General features: G+C 38.3%; 1 protein-coding gene across 5 annotated transcripts in view; it reads left to right on the forward strand.

The window, feature by feature from the left end:
* The window catches only part of DCLK1 (doublecortin like kinase 1), a 359,833-nt gene that overhangs the window by 17,326 nt on the left and 328,606 nt on the right, over window positions 1–13,901 (forward strand). For all 5 annotated transcript variants that reach the window (XM_032150479.2, XM_032150476.2, XM_032150482.3 and 2 more), the window contains exon 3: window positions 1,910–2,256. In XM_032150479.2, the coding sequence (XP_032006370.1) occupies window positions 1,910–2,256 (347 nt within the window). The remainder of the gene's footprint in view (window positions 1–1,909; window positions 2,257–13,901) is intronic.

Consider the following 13,901-nt stretch of genomic DNA (forward strand, 5'->3'; position numbering starts at 1 on the left):
TTTTAAAGCTTTTGTTGAAATGTAAACTACTCTCTATATCTTTGTTTTGCTTTTAGTTATTAGCTTAGTATAGAAAATTATAAATAATTAGACAATTGCATATCTTCAGTTAGCCCAGAATTCTGACAGAGGCTAGCTTTGCCAGCTCAGTTACATGCTGTGTGTCTCACTGGGGAGCGTTGGGGCATTCTCACATTGACATGGACCCAACGTGGTGTCCACTGGTAACTGTTCAATATAAGACCTGCTTACCGATTTCTAGTAATTTTGTTTTTGAATTTTTCTTTTCAGGCTTACTGCACGATTAGGGTCATGTAGCCTCAGGTCATTTTCACTTATATAGCAGGTTTGCATTTGAGATCACTTTAATCTCTATCTTCTAATTTGATCTTCATAAAAACCTAATGAGGTTTTGTTTTATAGATAAATAAACCACCACCCAGAAATCTGAGGGCCTTGTCCAAAGTCATATGCTTGGAGAGGCCAGGTCTTGAGCCCGAATTTCCAGTTCTCTCTTCCCACTATCATGTTCAAGTCATCAGTCCATGAAAACTCCCAAAACACTACTGGTTCTATAGTACCCAAATATGCCTTTCTCAGGATTTAAGTAAATATCAAAAATATGTATATGTTTTTGATATTTACTTAAATCCTGAGGAAGGCATAGCTGAGACAAGTCATGATCTGCCAGGTGAATAGAAATGGGGTTGGTTAAACTTGCACTATTCATACAACTTCTAGGGAGGCATAATGTGTATGTATACACATTAGAGGATATTCTAAGAACATCTGCAGAACAAGTGTTCAATAACATGTATAACTGCTCTTTTGAACTTTTGAAGGCCTGTTTCAGTTATTTTTATGTGACTACTTATTCTTTGGCCTTGGATGCTTGCACTGTTAATTTAAAAATAATACAAGGACTTAGATAAAAGTCAATGGGCTGTGTTAGATTAGGCCTAGGTCATTTTACCTACAATTATGAAGGTCTTTCAGCATTTTTACCTATTCCTAGTTACAAAAACTTATTAACAGAAAAAAAGCCATTACAAAATCTTTAATTTCAAAAGGCTTTGACCTAACTTTATGAAATATGTATTTAGAATTCGTCATTTTATAATTTGTTGTCTCTTGGTTCATGTTTTTTCTTTTTTGTGTGTGTGACCTACATCTACTTAATAGTCTGATTATTTTCATTAAAAGATTTCCTGCTAAGGAGTCATTTTTAATAAACATTTATTTATATTTATTTTAAAGCCCATTTTTGAAGCTGTAGTTTGTATGTTGAAGACTTCTAAAACCTCTTACTTATGAACAAGTATGAATTGGCCTTATAGTATGTGTGGATCACTGTGATTGGCACTATACAGATGAGAGAAAGGAAGGGTGATTATTTGCTTGCGTTTGGCACTTTACTGGGCTTTACAAAATCTTTAGCATCAACTCTCATCAAATTCGTAAATTATATGACAATTTTAAGATGCTGTATTCTGATTCATTCTTAGTGCTTAAATTATCTCAGGTAGCAAATATAGGTACTTCCAATTTTGAAATTTTCTGCAGATTTAAATATCTGTAATTCCCAAAGAATATTTTCTATTTTAAATTCACTTTCACACTTCTTTAAGGTCTTTTCAAGCAGATCAGCATTTCTATCACCGACCTTAAGATGAGGAAATGGAGGAATAATGTTTTGTTTTGTTTTTCCAGGATGTGGATCTGTTGCTGATAGTGCCAGATTAGCAATCAGAAATCTTTCTTTTTCCCTGATTATTAACCACACTTCCATTGTTTGAAAAGTCAGGGCTAGCTCTTGCCCCTAAGCAGAAAAGGCACAAGAGAGGATAAGTAGGAAAAAAGAAATGGGTATATTTTAGTGTAAATTTAAATATATTTCTCTCTTCCTTAGGAGAGAGTTATGTATGTGGCTCAATAGAACCCTTCAAGAAACTGGAGTACACCAAGAATGTGAACCCCAACTGGTCAGTGAACGTCAAGACCACCTCGGCTTCTCGGGCGGTGTCTTCACTGGCCACTGCCAAAGGAAGCCCTTCAGAGGTGCGAGAGAATAAGGATTTCATTCGGCCCAAGCTGGTCACCATCATCAGAAGTGGCGTGAAGCCGCGGAAAGCTGTCAGGATTCTGCTGAACAAGAAGACGGCTCATTCCTTTGAGCAGGTCCTCACTGATATCACCGATGCCATCAAGCTGGACTCGGGAGTGGTGAAACGCCTGTACACGTTGGATGGGAAACAGGTAAGAGACATATTGTGATGTGACTTTGACTTTAAGGCAAAAACCAGGGAGTTGGAGGGTATACGTGGCTAAAGCATACATTTTGCTCAAGTTTTTAAAGGGCCTGGGTCTCTTAATCAACAAATATGTACTTGCTGGCCCTAGAACAGCCAGAAGTTTGAGTTGAGCAGTATTATTCATAGGAATAAAGTAAGAAAAAAAATGCATATCTTTGAAGATTAAATAATTACTCAGTGATTTCTACTTTTTCATTTATTATTTGCTTAACATAATGGTTCTTTTCTGTCGTCTGTTTTCAGTTTTCTCATAGGTCTTATAGCCTTAAGAATGACTGAGGTGTGGAAGTAAACTGTGACCAGTAGGGAAAATTCTAACTTATTTCTTTGACCTAAATATTTTATGATTTTAAGTCTTTGTAGTGTTCACTAGTGAGATTTACCTACATTTTATAGATTTTAAAATACGTTATCTAAGAAATGACATATTTCCATCTGAATAGCTTTAAAGGCATATTTCTAGAATAGTATGCATCTTGTATTTTTCAGTGTTAAAATAAAAGGGAGGTTTTTCAGCTACAGAATGAACATCAGTTGACTTGGATGGGTGGTCATTTTAATGTGAGTTGGTCAGATGAACCCAAAGGAAGCATCACCTCTTATTGGCTTGGGTGGACTATTTTTGTACAGGTTTGACAGAACCTTGATGGTGAGTTGAATTAAAAAACATTGATTAGGGCCGAGTGCGGTGGCTCACGCCTGTAATCCCAGCATTTTGGGAGGCCAAGGTGAGGGGATCACGAGGTCAGGAGATCGAGACCATCCTGGCTAACACGGTGAAACCCCGTCCCTACTAAAAATAAAAAAAATAATAGCCAGGCGTGGTGGTGGGCGCCTTTAGTCCCAGCTACTCAGGAGGCTGAGGCAGGAGAATGGCGTGAACCTGGGAGGCGGAGCTTGCAGTGAGCCGAGATCACTCCACTGCACTCCAGCCTGGGCGATAGAGTGAGACTCTGTCTCAAAAAAAAAAAAAAAAAAGAAAAAGGAAAAAACAAACAACATTGATTATATGTACAGCATGATTTGCTAGTCATTCAGAGTTTACCAGATTATATTTTTGAGCACACTATCTTTGCTGGAAGTTTAGTTTTTAATGTGGTGCTATCAAAATGCTTTTTTTAAGAAAAAATTTTTTTGAGGGATAATTTGATTTGTATGTATAGTAAATATTAAAATTAAAATGATCCATGAATTAAAAGATGGATCTTATTAAATAGAAGACTCCTCCAAGTTCTTAAAGGTGAGCACATTCAAACTTTCTGAATTAGAAATAGATGCTAATCCTAGAAAGAGTATTAGTCATGAAAGAATACTTCCCTTAGGGATCCATTCAGATGCTCTAAATTATAAAATTCATTAGGAAAGAAGGAGTATGTGCCAGTTGTTCATTTGTATTTACCATTTTTGCTTGTCTCATAACCCTTGCCCTAAGTATCATTTGGATAAGGATTCTAATGGATGAGATTCTCTAATGGATGAGACCTAGTCTTCTAGATTTAAGAGTCTGTAGCCTAAATGTCATCAGTCTATCAATGACCAGAAAGTTCATGCTGGCTTGTGAATTATAGTAGCAATAAGATGGCAAACTTCACCTTTACACATTTTTTAAGCCCTTCACTGGCTCCATTTCTAATGAGTTATTCAAACGTCTTGTAGTTCTGATTTTTCATATATTGAATTTTCTCAAGATGGGAGTTCATCTATTTTCATAAATATTTACCTATTCAAATAAATATTTTTATAAAGTGTCTCATCAGAACAAAGAATACATATGGATAAATTTTCCCTCTCCCTGCCTCACTTCAGAATTTTGGGAGTTCCAAAATGCTACTCTGAATCTAAAAATCAGCCTTAATGACTTTAGCTAACAATTTGCCATCAGCTGATTATTAAATTTTGTTTATTTCAGGAAAAAATCCCTAGAATAGGTATGATGTTCTCAATTGTTTTCTTCCTTACTAAATTTTTCTAGTATCAATATTTGATATCAGCTAGTTTACTGTGGTTTACATGTAAATAATCCAAAGTCATGGGAAGGAATCCCAGATTTAATGTCAAAAGACCAGGATTCAAGTCTTGGCTCAGCCATAGATTCCTTATGTTTTTAGCAAAACACTTAACTGAGCCTCATTATCCTCATCAGTGAAACACAGGTAAAATTATTACCTGTGTTTTATAGAGAGCTGTGGGTCAACTACGATGATACATGCGATAGCAATTTTGAACTATAATGATGACAGCTTTATTGAGCATTGTTCTAAGTGCTTTGCATGTATTAGCATGTTTAATCCTCATAACAACTTGCTTATTATCCCCATTTAACAGATTAGAACACTAAGGCACAGAACTTGTTAAAAACATGCACAAGACCACACAGCTATGATTTAAACTGCTCTTGCTCCAGAGCTTGTGCTGGTAACCACTGTACCACTTTAGATTACGTTAAAGCACCGAACTGCTGTAAATGTGTTGAGTAAGAATTGTCAAGGGAGTCATTTGTCCGAGGAATGTCATCTGAAACATTTCTGCTCTGTCCTTTTTTTCCCTGCAGTCATTGCGCTGACTGTTGGACTCAACTGTTGTTTTGTCAAGCGTTCAGTTTGCTGTTGTGGCATTTCCCCTAGTGTTGGCGTGTTCTCTTCATAGCAGGATCAGTGAAAAGCTGCAGAGGAATTGGATGATAAAGTGGAAAGAACATAAAAGACTTATTCCTTGGGTTCCCAGTGAGAACAAAGATGCTTCCTCATGGACCCCAGGAGTCTTTAGAATCATTTTGGCTCAAAAGAGAAATCTGTCCCATAAGCAGTTGGTTAGAGCAGAATTTTCGACAACCCTGGCAGAGACTGAGGCTTGATAAGCCTCTGAGAATAAGCCACTTTCCTCCACGCTGTCCTATGGAATAATGCTTGGCCATAGTGGGGTGGCACCTGCACTGCTACCATCTTGGCCTGCCTGTGGTGGCATCGGGGTCCATATGTTGCCAACAAGATGTCACCCTAAGATTACTTGTCCCGCCTTTTTAAAAAATAGTTTAACTGAACCCTCACATCAACTCCATAAACAATATGGGAATTCCAATGCCCAGTAAAGAATTTCATATTTTTGGGTTGAGGAAATAGAATTGTTTAAAAAAATGAATTACTTGAGTGCTTTGAGTAAATGGGTAGAGAAGAAGATGGTTTTGTAGATTGCCTTGGGGCAGCCTACAGATGTATCCATGGCATGAAAACTGTTGACGCTGGGATTTTGGACAATGGAACCATGAAAGCTGGAGCCTGCTGTTTAATATCTTACCCAGAGGAGACGGACACCAGAGGGCATAGACCACAAGCCGTTCTCACTTGTTTCTGCCACCACTCGTTGCTCAGTTGCGTCTCGGGTTTGTGTTAGGCCTAAGCAAAGAATTCATCGAACAGTACTTTTTTTGATGTTTTTAGACTAAGATAAGGAAATAAACGTTTTGGAAATGCTGCACAATCTAGAAAAGATTTTGCAGGAAGCTGCAATTGGCCAAGATGACCGTTGTAGTTCATAAGCAGCCTATGTGTGAGCAAACCCTTTCTAATGATTTCAACTCCATTCTTTATTCGGGGGCACTGAAGCTTCAGTAAATGGCTGCCCCGGCCTTCCTCCTCTTCCTTGCAACTTTCAGGGTGACTGCTCACCAGGTCATCAGTCCTTTTGCTGGCATGGCTGGCAGTTCAAGGAAGCACTTACCATGCCTTAATTTCAGTGATGCATTTTTTTCTTTTTTTAAATCTGGGCCTTGGTTAAAGACCTCCAGAGAAGAAAAAGGGACATTTTCTAGCTAGCAGTTAAAATCATGTCCCCTGAACCCATGTCCAAGGGGAGGATTTGCAGGATCTTAGAGTCTGAGAGTCTCTTCCTCTTGCCCAAGTCCAGGCTCTGGATATTGGAACTCTGCTGTGGGTTATTCACTTAACCTGCCAAGCAGTTACTCCCAGAGGCCATTTGGAGTGTAACTATTTTTTAAGTGCTTAAAATAAGCCTAAAAGTTACCAGATTTGCTACAAAGATACCCTTGCATATCTCCTGGCTCCTTTTATGGAAAAGCAAATCTGGCTTTCTTGAGCTGCTAAATCTGTGGTTCTCGAATCCTTCCTTAGAAACATAGAACAGCTAGTGCCTAAGTAGGTGATTTATACTATAAAGAACATAGATAGGGCACTTCCCAATGATCCCCTTCCCACTGAAATACAGCAATGACAAACTAGATTGCTCTTTAAGTAGAAAATAAATGCACATCCCTATCTTATCTACTTTTCAACATCAAAGATCTGTACAACATTGCAGCATGCTTTAGTGAAGAGAAAAAAACCCAGAGATGTTATATTTTTATCTTATAGACATTTCATATAGGCCATGTACTGTATAAAATCTACCACTGCTAGTGAGTGGAGATCGCACCACTGCACTCCAGCCTGGGCGACAGAGTGAGACCCCATCTCAAAAAAAAAAAAAAAAAAAAAAATCTACCACTGCTAGCATGCTAGAGTGAGCAAACAATTGATTGTTTTCCCAATATGGAAAACATTAGGAATTACTCAGCTGAAGTACGGGTAGCCATAAACTGATTTAGATGGTAAACCATGAGAAAGCATCATAACTGCCATTTTGAGGACATCCCAGGGGCTGTTGATAAATTAATCCATTATTACATCTTCTCTGTATCTTTTGATCATGAATCCTCATTGCCTGTTATAAACATAAAGCTCAAAAGATGCTTGTAAATGAGTCAATAATTGCCGCCATTTATTTTAGGTGTTTAATATAGGAGTTTATTTGATTACAGGAAATGGTAATGATGATTAATAGGAATCTATGAATCAGATATCACAAAATGGTCTTTATTTTCTTCTTTTTGGCTTTTAATATCTAATTCTAATCTGAAGTAAAAATAATTTGGTCGACTCGAGTTTAGAGTGCTTAACTTCTAAAGCACTTCCTCTTACAAGTTAAAAAAGTGATACAAATTATTATTACATCTGACCTTGGCTATAGGAGTTGATAAGCATAGAAAATGTGGAAACTAGAGGTTTCCAGATAAAATGTAAGAAATTTAGAATCTGATAGGATTTATTTGGAATGGAAAAGGAGGTTTTCTGTAGCTATTAGCAGCAGTGGTATTTTTCCTTTTTTATTAGTAGAACTTTTCTGTGACAGTTCTAATTAACTTCTGCAAGCATATTAAAACTCTTCATTCTTGGTATAAAGATTGTGTACCATTGATTTGCTACACTACCTATGTAGCAAAAGGGAATGTAATACTTTTTAGTTTTGTTTGCAATTGGAGTAAAAAAACAGTTGATACAAGTAATTTAGCTTACACTTTAAAATGTCAAATTAAAATTTTCTACAAAAGCTCAGAGCACATGTTAAACCATCCTCATGATTTATTAGAGCTATGAATTGATGGAAATAGATGATTTCAAAGAAAAAAGTTTAAGAATCATAATGACACTTCACTTACAGAATTAAAGTGTTCAGAATAGAATGTGCTATTTTAGGTCACATATCTTTGGTCAATATTTAGGACTCATGAGCTACACCTGTCCTTATGTAGATGTTAGTGCCTCCAAATTGGGAAGATTTAAATCCTTTTTTTTTTTTTTTTTTTTTTTTTTTTTTTTCACTTTGAGCTCCTCTGAGGATGTGATCAATTATGGGTACCTGCAGTGATGTATATTTTAATGCTTAGATTCATTTTAGCAAAAGTCAGTTTTCTGTAAATTGCATTCTAGCTCGCCGTAAAATGAATTCCAAGTTCTCTTAGTGTTCCACTGCTGTACTGAAGATAGGTTTTCTAAAGCCCTTCCATAGTGTGCTGAGAGCATTTGGGGGACGTTTGCAAGTCTACTGGCTTTGTGATTGCCTTCTGGTGGTGAGTTCTCTTGCTTCTATGACAGCTGGAGCCCTGACCCGGCCTATGAGCCTTTTCTGTCTGGCAGGAGCATGTTGGGATGATGGAAAGAACTTGGACTTTAAAGTCAGCTGGTCAGTCAGTTATCCCTGCAACAAACAAACAAAAAAATTCAGCCGAGCCTGGACTGAGATTTCAGTCTGGAAAATCTAGCTTGTGGTTTTTCATCCAAGCCTGGAAAATTAAGTTAGCCTACCAACTTACTGATTAGTTAAGTTTAAAATTTCTGCATATTGAATTTACTTATAATGAGGAAATTTGCTTATGTATGCTATAAATTAAGCATAGATATGTGCGATAACTTGACACAGAGGAAAAATATTAGTTCCATAGAATTATAGACTTGAGTTCAAATCTGTCCTCTACTCTGGGCACAGTGAAATTTATCCTCCTATTGGAAATAGTTCACACCCTGATAATCCTCAGTTTCATCATCTGTATATTGTGAATAATAATAATGATAATAATGCCTGCTTTATAAGTTGTCATGAGGACTAAATGAAACAATTCACATGGCAAATTTAGCACTGTGATTGGTACCCAATTGTTGGTAGTTGTTATAATGGAAAAGCTGACACTTAAGTTGTTTTTGGAAAAAACTCATATTTTAAATGTGCCAAAGGGACTCACTATTTTAAATTATCCTTTTATAAGGACTAATCATATTTTCCTTTGTAAATGTGGCTTTTTACATGGAAATGCTTCATGATATAATAAAAAGAGCATGGAATTCGAAATGAGACACTTACTAATATAAAGTCAAATCCTGACTGGAATACTCATTAGTGGTGTGACCTCTGGCAAATCAGTTAAATTCTCTGAATCTCAATTTCCTCTTCTTTAAGATGGCATAATAATGCATACCTCATAATATTGGGGTGATAATTAATTGACAAAATATGTATATAAAGGCCTTGGCTTGACACATGGTGGGTCCTCTAAAAATATCAGTCCTTCACCCTTCTGTTCTCATATTCCAGGCTTTCTTAAAAATATAAGACCCTTGTAGTTGTATAATACCATGAATGTAGAATTGGTCATTTTGCATCATTTCCATTGTAACTGAACTACTTTACCTGAACTACTAACGACTGTATTTTTATCATCCCATTACTGTCAGTCAGTTGTGAATGCGATGCAGATATTCACTTTCTTCTTCAATGGTACTTTCTCTTTCTTCTTCAATGGTACAGGTCATTCCTTAAAGGCGTCTTTCTACTGGCAATCCATCCCACCGAGAAAGTAATATTACCATTAGTATCATTTGGTGAATACCTTCTCTGTGCCTGGCACTGGACCCATTGCTATATATATTTACATTGATGATTACATTGATAATTGAAGATAATCTCACTGAACCCCAGCTCTGCAAAGCAAGAAACTACTCATTTCTCAAGATTCAGCTCAAAGATGGCCTTGTCTATGAAATATTTCCTATCTTCCCCATATAAAATTGACAGCTCCCTCTCTTGGAGCCTGTTCACCGTATATTGTATGTGCCATGCAAATCTTCATTATACTGGTCTATTGTAATGCCTGTCTCCTCCTTTCGATTTTACAGGATGAGGCTAAGAAAGGTGTTCTATTGGCCTTTGAGTCTCCAGAGCTTGACCTGGTAAATGATTGAATGACTAAGTAGCTGGATGATTGACTAGTTTGCTGTGGTCTATCCACTTGGCATTAGCATATGGTCCAGTATTCAGCAAGGTCCTTACAGGTCATGGCCATAGAGGAGCTGCCTTGGTCACCCTGGGCTGTGGTCGTGTGTAGCTGTAAATGATGATGGTGCCCTCTGCAGTGTGGCCACACTCTACATTACCACGCACACTGCACCATGGTGCTTGTTTCTAGCTAGGGCTTCTTCATGAAAGACTGTAGTGTAGAAAAGAAAAAGAACGCATCTGCCAATTTTAGATCATTTTCGCTATTGAAAGCACTTTCATTTTGTGGGGGAACAATAGATATTCTGTTAGAAACATCTCGCCGTCTGAGTCAGGAGAATTGCTTTAGAGCAATTCTTCCTTCCTGACATTGCCTTAGCCATCCAGTGAATAAAGAGAAGAACTGATCAATATGTCCCATGGATTTAAAAATTGGTGGTGGGCCAATAGGAGATGTGCATGAAAAGCATCTGGCCTAATTATTGCAGAGTCACAAACCTGCAGTATTCAAGGGTGTTTGTGGTGGCAGAGTATAATATGTTGCACCAGATTTTCCTTATTAGTTTTTAAATCCTTGAAACTAAATTAAATGAAAGAAGTCTGTTTCAGAAATTAAATGGAACTTTAAAAATCCAATTTTAAATAGGAACTATGTTGTAAACAACATGTCTTAGAAACAAAAGGACAGATGGGAGATTTATTTTTTAATTGATCTTGTCCTTTGTAAGATTAATATATAATCAATGTAAAGAATTTTGACGGAAATAGGAAAATATTAAGATAAATTAAAATTACCCACAGTCGCGTTGAGAAGATGGTCCTTGCTCATATTTCGGTCTTTTTTTCTTTGTCTTTTTTTTTTTTGAGACAGGTGTCTTGTTCTGTCTCCCAGGTTGGAGTGCAGTGGTGCAATCTCAGCTCAGTGCAACCTCTCCACCTCCCAGGTTCAAGTGATTTCTCCTGTCTCAGCCTCCGAAGTAGCTGGGATTACAGGTGTGTGCCACCACACCCAGCTAATTTTTGTATTTTTAGTACAGATGAGGTTTCACCATGTTGGCCAGGCTGGTCTGGAACTCCTAACCTCAAGTGATCTGCCGGCTTCAGCCTCCCAAAGTGCTGGGATTACCAGCGTGAGCCACTGCACCTGGCCGTGTCTTTTTCTTTAAAAACAAACAAACAAAAACAAAAATAACAACAAAAAAACCCTTAGATCCCACTCTGTGTGCAGTTTGGCTCCTTGCTGGCACCTTCACATGAGTGTGCACATTTATGTGGGAAACATATCAAGCCATTCCCTCTCTAACTTTGTTATTTCATTGTCCGGGGACAGATCCCCTGAAGCCACGTTTCCCAGTGTGCTTTCCTCTCTTGTGACTTGTCTGTAGAGCCTCTTTTGTCTGTCTTCTGACTTACGGCTGATAGTAATCATGTTCCGAAGTCCGATCAAGAAGCAAACAGCAACCCAAATGTCCAACAACGATAGACTGGATTAAGAAAATGTGGCACATATACACCATGGAATACTATGCAGCCATAAAAAATGATGAGTTCATGTCCTTTGTAGGGACATTGGTGAAACTAGAAACCATCATTCTCAGTAAACTATCACAAGGACAAAAAACCAAACACCACATGTTCCCACTCATAGGTGGGGATGGAACAATGAGAACTCATGGACACAGGAAGGGGAACATCACACTCCGGGGACTGTTGTGGGGTTGGGGGAGGGGGGAGGGATAGCATTAGGAGATATGCCTAATGCTAAATGACGAGTTAATGGGTGCAGCACACCAACATGGCACATGGATACATATGTAACAAACCTGCACATAGTGCACACGTACCCTAAAACTTAAAACATAATAATAATAAAATAAAATAATTTAAAAAAGAAGCAAACAGCATGTAAAGTAGTAATTCTTGAGGTGCTGTTCAGTGTAATCAGTTATTGGAGGTTAAAAGTATCTCAGACTCTATCTGCTCTATTCTAGAATCCTCTTAGAAAAAAAGTCACATTTTTCAAAACATGTCTGATTCCATAAGTCCAGTCTTATTTTGTACTTGCCAGGTAACAGGCTTTTTAGGTCAATGGGAGCACAGTCACCATGATCTTTTATGAGTTCCTCCCTGAGGGAAAAACACAAGGTAGTTCTTTTTCTGTGGATAATCACTTCTGCTTTGCATTAGAACTGTTTGTACACCTGTGTGAGACCAAAATATCTGGGATAAAGAAGATAGTCCTTTGTTGATTTCTGTATTCACGACTACCCTCATTAGATGCTTACAATTTATTAGATGACATTTCTTAGTTTTAACTTGTGGCTCATCCTTTAACAAGTAGATTATAGGGCTAGGAGTGCCCCTACAAGAGATCTTTCTATTCCCTTTTTCTCTACTTGGAAGACCATAAACTAAAGTTGCCTTGGCAGATAGTAACATAAAATTGATTTTTTTATTAAAAAAAAAAATCTTCCAGGAAGAAAATAACTCAAGGTAAGCACTAGCTTAAAAAAAAAAAAAAGATTAGACTAGACATTTTACTTCTGATGCTTTTTCAGAGTGAGAGTCTGGGAGCTAGAAACTGCTTACACAACAGAAATAAGTTGTAAAGAGTCGTGTTGTGTGCACAGGTGTATGCTTCATCAGTGTTCTTAAAAGCCTCACTACCGGACGGGTGCGGTGGCTTATGCCAGTAATTCCAGGATTTTGGGAGGCTGAGGCAGGCGGATCACTTGAGGTCAGGAGTTCAAGACCAGCCTGGCCAACACGGTGAAACCCCATCTCTACTAAAATACAAAAATTAGTTAGGTGTGGTGGTGGGTGCCTGTAATACCAGCCACTCAGGAGGCTGAGGCAGAAGAATCGCTTGAAACTTGAAGGCAGAGGTTGCAGTGAGGCTAGATGGTGCCACTGCACTCCAGCCCAGCCTGGGCGACAGAGTGAGACTCTGTCTCAAAAGAAAAAAAAAATTAAATAAATAAAAACCTCAGTACCAAGAGTGGTCGTGGGACAGCAGCAGCAAGGCCACCAGGGAGCAGGCAGAGATGCAGACCCTCAGGCCCCACACAGACCTACTGAGTCAGAGTGTGATTTCAACAAGGTTCTCAGGCTGTGTATATTCACATTTAAGTTTCAGAAGTGCTGCTTAGGAGACTGAAGATTATGAATGGAACATCAGAATTCAAAGCCCTAAAGATGGCGAACCCTGGCTGTTGTTGCATGGTAGATGCATTAAACATTAGTTTTAGCTGATTTCGCAGTTTTATTAGCATCCTCTCAATGCCAATGTTGACATCAGATGGCAAGATATGATTGCCAACAACAATTTTCTGGAAAGCAGCCAGTGCATTAGTGTGAAATATGTTCTCACCGCAATCTAGCCTCAGTGGGCTGCCTCATGTGGAGGGTGAATGGCTTCCTGTATGGAGAATAAACGTAGGTTAAAGAGGCAGGAAGGCTGAACAAACGCTGTGGAAACACGGATCCTGAGGAAGAGATTAATGCCACGAAGTGCATATATATGCATGCTGTTAGAAGTTGTCTGTATCTCCCCTCAATATGCTGCACAAACTGAATATGATCCCTGTGCTGCTTCCGGGTGTCTTCTATGGGAATGAATGGAAGTCATTAACTGGTCCTGGGAACCGATTTTAGATCTTTGACTGTTATCAGATGGAGTCCCTACGCATGAGACAATTCCCAACATGGATGATGCCCAGAAAGATGTGGGCTGTTTTTAAGGTGTGCAGGAATGGAGGGGTAACTTTCGAAAATAATTTCTAGCTATAATAATTTCCTAGGCATGCCCACGGATTTAGTGGCCAAGAGTCTTATGTACCGCAGACTTGACTGTGGAAAACAACAATGGATGGGATAAGCTGGTGTGAAGGAACCACTTAGTAATCATAATTAGAGTGATTTTCTTATAACACGGCCTGGGAGGTTAAGAGATTGAGGCGGTGTCACCTATTTAATTCAGCTGGCAGC

Source organism: Hylobates moloch, unplaced genomic scaffold, assembly GCF_009828535.3.
Source record: "Hylobates moloch isolate HMO894 unplaced genomic scaffold, HMol_V3 SCAFFOLD_4, whole genome shotgun sequence".
Lineage (NCBI taxonomy): Eukaryota > Metazoa > Chordata > Mammalia > Primates > Hylobatidae > Hylobates > Hylobates moloch.